This window comes from Homarus americanus, unplaced genomic scaffold, assembly GCF_018991925.1.
Source record: "Homarus americanus isolate GMGI-L3 unplaced genomic scaffold, GMGI_Hamer_2.0 scaffold51476, whole genome shotgun sequence".
Classification (NCBI taxonomy): Eukaryota; Metazoa; Arthropoda; class Malacostraca; order Decapoda; family Nephropidae; genus Homarus; species Homarus americanus.
Window position 1 is genome coordinate 1,812,639 of NW_024736148.1, and position 9,933 is coordinate 1,822,571.

The 9,933-nt window shown below is 36.7% G+C and overlaps 1 protein-coding gene across 1 annotated transcript; it reads left to right on the plus strand.

Moving 5' to 3' along the window:
- Window positions 1–678: 678 nt before the first annotated feature.
- On the plus strand, window positions 679–9,164 carry LOC121872033 (ribonuclease Z, mitochondrial-like). The gene is made up of 6 exons (XM_042374677.1): window positions 679–1,006; window positions 3,614–3,759; window positions 5,546–5,732; window positions 5,862–6,069; window positions 7,140–7,294; window positions 8,372–9,164. Exons 1-6 carry the CDS (start codon window positions 746–748, stop codon window positions 8,540–8,542), a joined length of 1,128 nt encoding a protein of 375 aa, XP_042230611.1. The 5' UTR covers window positions 679–745; the 3' UTR covers window positions 8,543–9,164.
- The last annotated feature ends 769 nt before the right edge of the window (window positions 9,165–9,933 follow it).

Sequence of the window (9,933 nt, forward strand, 5' to 3'; positions counted from 1 at the left end):
GGGACACGTCTATTTCCTGATCACTTGATGTCAGCCCGTCCATGGCTAATGTTGCCGTGTTGTCATTTATTTTTCTATTACCTTCGCCTTTGTAGCACCTGGGTAACTTACCTTTTTGTCAGATATGCAATATGAATTTCATTAATACGCTAAATTTTAAAGAATATTAGCAAAACATCTTATAGAATTAATTCTATCAAGCCTGCGTGGTTCCAAACTTCTCTGGCGCGTCCACCATGGGTGACCCATAGACTCCATACAGTTGCCCCGCCACTGTTCACCCGCTGTGCCAAAAACCATCAAGGAAAGTTTCCGCTTGTTTGCATGCTGTTTATTAATTTGAACCCTTCATAGTCCCAATAGAAAATGGGTAAGCCACAGTATTTGCAGCGATTTAGGAAGGAATGGCTCAGAGATGACAGATACAAAAATTGGCTTCTGGAGGTGCCAGGAGATAATAAAAAAGGATTTTGTAAATTTTGCAAGTGTACTTTGTCTGCTAAGTTGTACGACATTGAAAAACACAAAAACACAAAAAAAAACACAAGAAAGCAGAAGAGCCGTTTAGTGCAGAAAGACAGACAATTTTACCATTCAAGAAACTTAGGAATAATAGCTAGCGACTTTCAATGGAAGATTTAGCGACATTTAGCTACTTTTAGGTACCAGCCTAGCGACATTTGAAAACCCGAGTTGGCAACACTGGCCGCACTGTGCCCATGACTCGTGGGTGTATGATGTATCAATGTTGAGAAATATTGCATCATACTCACGGCTGTTGCCTCATATTGCTACACTGACACTGGACTATGCCAATGTCATAACTAGGGCTGGTATTAGGAGTGTCAGTATCTACAATAACGGTGTACCAGGAGCGAGTGTCTGGCAGCAGCACCTCACACCTCATGTTGGGGTGACCAGCCGCTGTAGGGTTGTCACACGCCACCATAGTTATTATAAGTCCAAAAACAAGATATACAATATTTTGAAGACTATGCCGAAAAAGGTAATTATTTCCAACTGTTTGCAGAAGAATATATTTTATTAGTGCAGATGCAAGTAGATAAAATGTAACGGGGTACATGGGGCATTAGTACACCGTTACCACCAGGACAAGTTTATGGGTTTGTTTAATTTTTTCACAATACTGTATGTTCTTATCATTATAATAAGTATTTAAGGTAAAGTTTTACTTAAGGACATGAGTCCCAAGTGGTTGACCAACATATTTTTCCAGTGTATTTTTGGTATTATTTTACTTTAGGACATAGCGCAATCAAAAGTTATAAACTACCGAGACATTTAGATCTCGCTTTTCTGATCATTTTGAACTCTGGCGGTAATGGACAATAGCGACACAGTTGAATTTAATTGATTTTCCGTAGTTTTCAGTCTTTGCGAGGTGGTGTTATTGGCGCATCATGCATGTGCAATACAGTATTGACTGACGTCATCCAGTCGTAACCAATGATGTATCGATATCTCGCAAATTTTTTTCAACCAATCACATTTAATTTTTTTCAAAGGAAGCAGCCTGGGTAATTTCATTGACCAGTCTCAATGGTCGTGGTGGAGGTTGGTTGTCATTCGGGCTCCTACAATTATTTTAAATTTATTGCTGAGTTTTACGAGAAAGATGATCATTCTATCCAGTTCTTACATATTCCCCGGTCCTTCCACTTCTAACTAAGGTATTGTACTTTTGGACATGGCAAGCCCCAAAGTTTTTAACTACTGAAACTTTTAGGTTAGTTTAAGCTAGGCCTACCGGGGGTCCAGGGGCAGAGCACCCGGCTTGGGGTTAGGTTAGGTTTTGTTTGGTTAGATGATTCGTTTTCTCCCCCGCCCAAAAACTCCGATTTCCGAGGCTCTCTCCCATTATTGTTGGGGGGTTGGGGTGAGGCAAAAATGATCAATTTCCGCCATAAATGAAGGTCAGATTCGTTTAAAACACACCAAAATACCCTGGAAAAACAAAATGGTCAACCCCTAGCGACTCATGGCCTATAGTAAAAATTAACTGTATATTGGTGTGTTTTAAGCGAATCTGACCTTCATTTATGGCGGAAATTGATCATTTTTGCCTCACCCCAACCCCCCAACAATAATGGGGGAGAGCCTCGGAAATCGGAGTTTTTGGGTGGAGGAGAAAACAAAAACGAGTCCTCTAACCTAACAACTTAGCATAACGTAACCTTACCCAATCCCTAGCCGGGGGCTCTGTCGCCAGACCCCCGGTAGGCCTAGCTTAAACTAACCTATCCTATCCAAATGTAGCCCCCCGGACCCCCCCGGTCAGTAATATTCATTTCCGACTAGTGTAAATGGGGTTCAAAACACTCAGAATAAGATCTAAATGTTTCAGTAGTTTAAAACTTTTGGGGCGCGCCATGTTCGGGCACTCAACAGACGTAGGGTGAACACTGTGATTACGTAGGTATTGGATAGCATGATCATCTTTCTCGTATAACTCGGCAATAAACTTAAAATAATTGTAGGAGCACCCAACCTTGACCACGGCCATTGTCAGACAGGTCATGACTCAACATTGTGCATGCGTGATGTAAACACACTCATTATTAACTCGGTTTCAAGCAGATGACATCTCTTCACAGAGACGAAGACTGAAAAGTACGTAAAATCAATTAAATTCAATTGTCGCTATTTTTCATTTCCCAATTGTCTAAATGGGTTTCAAAATGCTCAGAATAGGGAGATCTAAATGTTTCAGTAGTTTATAACTTTGGGGCGCGCTATGTCCGAAAGTAAAATAAAACTATAGTATTTAAAAAGAGACGACATTTACTAGAACCTAATAGAACTTGACCTAACCAACCAAAGAACTTGATATTATTGCAGTTTCAGCCCCAACTTGTTTAGATAAATTTCATTGGGGGGGGGGGGCGGAGGTGATAACTCAATAACCACTCCTTTGCAACAGAAATGAAGGTCAAATTCGTATGAATCACACCAAATACCATGGAAAAATATAAATTTTTGGTCGAACAGTAGTTGGGGCTGAAAATGCAAATATACCAAGACACTTACATAACCAACCAAAGAAACCTATATCCTTTTTGTTATGAATAAAATGGATCTAAATACATCACAAAACCTATTCTCAACAATTTCAACTTCCAACTCGCTGTTGAAATCCAACCCAACCCAGCCATACATAACTTAACTTTATTTTAATAATCCTAGAATAACCAAATACAAAAATCTTGCAGCAGCCATGAAACAAATATTAACCGAAAATACTTATTTTTATATTTGGTAGCAATGAAACAACTGTTTAAGCGTCATGGTGTAAATTTATTTTTATTTTTTTGTGGGAGGGAGAGTACGCTCGGACTGAGTGGGTAAAAAAAAAACTAAGAAAGAAACTTATACGTAATTAAAATTAAAAGTTGTCATCTCTTTTAAAATGCTTATTACTGTATAATGATGAGAACATTTGTGGAAAACATGAACGAAATCAAACTTTTGTTTGTTAATATGATCATGAGACAAATTATTTATTTTATATTTTTGGGGAAATTAAAATTTTTATAAACTTTGTGAATCAGCCTGTTAATTATAAAGCATATTTTAACATGGTTTTTATTAACAGGTAGATGTTAAAGGACTACAGGAGATCCGTCTCGCACGTAGACAGAAGGTGCGGAAATATCCGCCTTCAACTGTGTATCTACAAGTGCTTGGGTCTGGAGCTCCAGGTAGTCCGAGGTCTTTGTATGTCTTCACAGAACAGGCCAGGTAGAGTATTAACGGGTGTACAGTATTTAATGTTAATTGTAAGTCTTGAACAATGGCTGATGTAACTGTCTCTTTGTTAGTTTTGAGGATTGTTTGAAAAAGATATACAGTACAGGTAGTTATGCTATGATACTTGAACTTCTCTCTCTAATCTGAAAATACGTTACGGGTATTTTCATGGCCGAAAAAATTGCGAACTCAGGGATTTTGTTCAAAATCTCAGTGAAGGTGCTCCTGAGCACGCTGATTCCGAATCAATGGTCGACAATTCGACTGAGGAAATTAGTGTTCGTAGGTATGCTTGGAATATTTTAGTCACTTTTTTTCTCAACTAATTACTGTAATTGCTAACTAATAATAATAATAATAATAATTAACGGTTTATTGAAAGAGCTTGGCAGCCAGAAGGCTGAAAATATACAGTTACATATTTGGGGAATGGGTTTCGAATTACAAATAATATACAAGTAACATAAGTGACACAAATAAGATATATAATAACTAGATGGGGAAAAGCTCAAACTACAGTTCATTTCAACATAGTGACAGTGCAAGGAGTAGTGTTTACTGGGAGTGAATACACTGGTTTATTACAAGTTATTGATAATTTTTACAATGGTTGGGACTGGGCTGTTCTTATAGCGATCAGTTCGTGCATGTATGGGCTGGATGCGGTTGTGGTGTCGAACAGCAATTCTCGGACTAGGGATCTCAGGTGGTAGTAGGAGCCGGTGTCGAGGATGGTGTAGAAGCTTCTTACCAAATTTGCAGATGAGGTCGTGGTGATGGTCAGTGAGAGTCGAAAGGGTCAGTGTGTTGAGCGCTTCTTGATATGTGGAGTAGGAAGGGGAGTGTTTTTGTGTTCTTCAGGACATACTGAATTAGTTATCACATATTTGACATCAAACAACATTTTGGGGGAAAGTGAAAACTAATGTGTTGTTATAATATAGTTTATATCTTCAAGAAAATGTATACTGTATAAAGTTGATTTCAAACTGACGGGCACCGTGTAATTGACCTTTTAAATATTCTAAATAGCTTTAATTTTTTCAAAGGTCATTAATTAACACTAATCTGTAATCAACGTGTAAAGTAGTGCCTTTATATGAAATTTTAACAAAACCTATGGTATGACCCCAAATACCAAAAACACAAGGTATAGGTCAGATTACTAAATTGACCTCTAAAATTATCTTTAACTGTACACTGTAACATAAAACTTAAAATTGTAGGCATATAAACAACAATAACAAAAACATAAACAGCAATAATGAAAGCATAAAAAAGAGCAAAAATTAGTTGTAGTCTCTGAGATGCTGCCTGCCTGGTCTCAATGCTCATCTTAGCAATACAGCCCAGCTGGGACGCTGCCTCTACCCTCTCATAAAAATTTATATCTTGTGATATTTTTTTCTATGTTTTCTGTAATGATTGTGTTTGTGTGTAACTGTATACACATAATTATCTACCCAAAATTATAAATTGGAAAAATAATAATATAATATAGTTCAATTGTGGGAAAAATTTGATAATTTCCCTGCTTGGTTCAGAAACTACTTGGTGCTCATTTTGAATACAGTAGTTTGTTCCAGATCATAGCTTGTTTTTGGAGCATTCCAGATACTGGGACACTAGATAAATGGTTCCATACTTGTATTTTGTTCCCAAATTTGGCTGAAATATTTCTGGAAAGTCTTTGGGAATGACTGGGGAGAGCTGATTATTAAAGGTGTGAAGAGACAAATTTTTAGATTAAGTAAATTTTCTTTTGTTTTCTTTATAGGTACCTATTCAATTGTGGTGAAGGTTCACAGAGGCTGGCCTATGAGCACAAAGTAAAATTGGGTATGATGGAGCATATCTTGATCACTCATAAGTCTTGGGAGAATGTTGGTGGCCTGCCTGGTGTTCTACTAACCCTACAGGACACAGGAGTACCAGAGATATGCCTTCATGGTCCTCCAGGAATTGTGAGTACTGTATTATATCAACTGTTACTAATTTAATTTTTGTTATGGAATTGGTTTAAAAAACAAAACAGAAAACCTACTAAGCTATTGGCTTATAGGAAGATACTTTAATGTATTCAATTTCCTTAGGACTCCCTCTATTACGACACCCGGCACTTCATGCGATTTAGAGATCTCAACATTGTGTATAAACATTATGAAGACAGAAATGGCATCTTTGGGGAAGGGAATGACCCACTCATCATCCAGAGTGTTCCTCTTTGGGCAAAACCAGAAGACTCTGAAGGTGCTAATAATTCTGAGGAGGTGGATGCTGCTGAAGGAGCTCCAGAGGAAGGTACGCTATGTATTTTTGTTGCTCACAAGAAATAATCTAAATGTTGTATAAAAAATATGAACTACATTCTGCTTCACAGTCATTCTTTTGACAATATTTGAAGCTGATAGAGATTTTCCTGTAATGCTTCACAGTCCATTTAGATTTTTAATTTCCCCCAAAACTTATTATCTGAAACATTTGTAATCAAGAATAAATTGTATCTGGTATGTCATCCATGTAACAAACGAACAGTACAATGTTTGTTATATGCACATTATGATTTTGTCATTAATCACCATGCCTTGTCTCCAGTCCATGCTGGGACATTCACTAGTATTTCATATTCTTCCAATTTAATTTTATTACTTACGTAAGTTATACTGTCAAATGTCTTGTCAAAGTCAAGGTACTGTACAGTATATACTGTATTGTCATTGCAAGAACTGACTACCTTATTACCAGTGCTTAGAGTTTTTTGTTCATTCATACCTTTTCAGAACAAGATACTAAGGTGTTGTGAGAGCCTCTTACATAGCTCTCTGACATTCTGGAATTCACACTACAGTATTGTGTGAACTTTGAGTTTATATAATTTAGTTGTGGACCGTCCATACCTCAGTGTTGTACCGACTTGTCATCCCTCAAAAAGTTGGTTATATTCATCCTCTCTTGTAAACAGTGATGCCATAATTAATTTAATCCCTCCATTTTGTCTTGGGCTAAGTCCACATAGCTCTCATCTTCTGCTCTCAGTTTTCATACAATTACATATGTTTTTTTATTTTTATTTTGTGAAAGTTTGTGAATTCACCTGGGCCTTGGTTGTGATCTATTTCTGGAACTCTATTTTTGCCTTTCTACAACCTGCTGACTTAGTTTGATTTCTGAACTGAGCCTGGGTAGTTTGAAAATTAAGGATATACAATATTAATATATATTTCAGTAAATGTAATTCACTACTGCTACCTAAATATTACTCTTCTTATGTAAGTAACACAGATATGCCTGATTTGATTAGAGTGGAATAGCTTCATAAACCTGCTGTAAATATCCACTATAAGTAAACGGTTCTTAACAATTTTCAACAGTCGAGGACCTATTTTCTAACGAGAAATCTGGGATGAAGAGACCCAACCGAGGTAATGATTACTATATGAATCCAGCAGTAAAGCGGCAAAGACAAGAAGAGAGCACAAAGTGTAGGAATTTGGCTGTGGCTTATATATGCAGACCCCCACCCAAGGTATGTGTACAAACAGTGTCTTCTCTTCAGCAGTCCTTTTGATATTTTGTATACTATTGTAACTCCTTTTTTCACATCATCTTGCCAATATTTGTAGTTTGTATTCCATTTTATTTTCTAATCTTGCTTACTTCTCCAAGTTACCAAAGTCTGCAATCCTGAAATTGACTGTCCATGGAGAACTGTATTATCTGCATTTAACAGAATCACTAACATCCACTTCATTCCATTTACCTTTAATCTGCTTCTCTCCTCAAGATGCCAGCCATAACTTGTGTCATCATATATTAAAGGCATGGTTCAATTGCCCTGACCTAATACATGATGAATACCTATTGATTAATTTGATTTTATAGGAGTCCATGGTGACTGTGACCAATGACTGCAAATGTCATTAAAGTTTTGGGGGAATGTTAAGATACCAATGAAATACTGTACAGGGTAACATATAAGTCAATTTACCAGGGGGTAGTTAATTTAGTAAATACATTGTTCTTGGGATAGTGACTTCAGTGAGACCCAAGAAATTTATGTGAGAGTGGGATGATTTGGGTTAAGTGGTGGCAGGCAGCCTCTGTACCCTTCTTCCTTCTATGTACAGATGACACATGTGTATTGGTCAAGTTAAAATTTTCTCTCGTGTGAACTCGTCATGTAATGATTGCAGTCTGTATCCTCTACATTCTCCTACATTCCCAGTGAAATTAATGTGTGTTTGAATCACTTGTTTTATTATTATATATTAAACAGAAGGAGTGGAGTGTGGGTGGGAGAAGTGTGGCAGGCAGGAGGGAGGCATGAGGACTAAGGAGGAATGGGGAGTGTAGGGGTGATGAGGAGGCCTAGCCCAGTGCCTGGCGTCCTTCCCTCACATGTAGCCAGGCTTCATGCCAATAGTGGTGACCAGAGATATAGACACAATGACAAGGGAATAAGGAATAAAAGGATATAGAGATGAGTGACTGAGGGAATCCACAATAGTTTATATAGAAGATACTCTAGTTCATAAAAAATTAGGAATAAGTCGCTCTGAGGTTCTTTTGGGGGGAAAGTGTGTAAGTCTTTGTAATCTTACAGGCTGGTGCACTAAGACTGGAGAAGTGTGTAAAGGCAGGTGTACCTGCAGGTCCACTCCTGGGAGAATTAAAAAGAGGTCAAGATGTTACTCTCCCCAATGGTAAAGTTGTTCGAGCAGTAGATGTCACAGCTCCTGATGATCCAGGCCCAGTTTTTATTGGTAAGATATAAATTTATTCTTTTCAGAACTTATTATTAGACAATACAGTCTTCTAAATTTGCAGATATTTGTTAATGTACCAACAGTATATTTAAATATTTTTATTTTCTTTACGTAATACTGTATTTAGTTATAAAATTTTGGCAGGATGGTCTTTACAGAATTTCCTCCAGATGTTTCACTCACTCTACCAGTACATGTGTGCACAATACCAGCCTTTTCTTAAGCACTCGTTTTCTATGGTCTGTCTGCTCATTTGGGTTTTAGTAATCTCCTATATCCACTTCCATCTTCTTCAAACAACTAGGAATTTTAGTAACATTAATTCTATGTACTTATACCATGGTACCTTTCCTTTTGTATTTCCCTGAATAGAAAATTTGGATATTTATTGGTGACAGTATCTTTCTGTCATCTTGTTCTCCTGTCTGTCTATGGATGATCTTTTTTATGGAATTAGGAGGAATGATAAGATTGACTTCAACATCAAGTGAACATAGCTAAACTTAACCTTCAAAAAAGGAAGAAAAAATAGGGTGCTGCCCTTGTTGATGGTTTATGTGTGGATGCATCCACCACTCTTCCCAGGTGTGGATGGGTAGCTAACTTATATGTAGTTGGAAAAATGAAGACAGTTGCTGCTTCGACTCCGACTCCGACTCCTTAACTATTTAACAACTATTTCTACCATCTAATTGGCAATTTGTTATGTTTGTAACCTGCATAGGTAAAAGTAAAAAACTTACCGTGGCTATACTGCTACAGCTTTATTAATAGAATCTGGACGATATTTAAGAACTACAAAAGATGATGAAACGACTTTCCAAAGTTTCAATCTAAAGAAAAATAAATTTATTAAGAATTCAAGATATTAACCAAGAAAACACCATTTACATGTATATCTAAAAGTTAGATCTCAACTATGAATTTTGTTTAAGCTCATAATCTGATGTGGATCTAAATGATGATCCTACAATTCCTTTTTTAAAGTAAGTTATATATTTATGTACATTAAAAAGAAATGAATACCTTATTAAGGAAAATGGATAAACCTTACATGATTAAGTTATTAAATTAAGTTGCGTAATCTCTTAAAAACGGAGTTGTAGCTAATTGTTTTGTGGCTGAGAGCCTCTGTGCAGTTTTCAGAAACAAATTTGATATAATTCAAAATTTCAAATGGTAAAGAAAGAGACTACTCGTCCAAGAATTATAGTGCTATACTACATACTCTTCCACAATAAATTCATAATAATGCTTATAAAATGGAAATAAATTCTTTTAACAATTTAAGAAAATTAGTGGGATCAGTGGAATCACTGCAATGAATATGCCTGAGTTCATATATTTGTTCTTAGGAACAGAATAGCTTCAGTCGAATTCGAGGTCTGGACAATTTTAC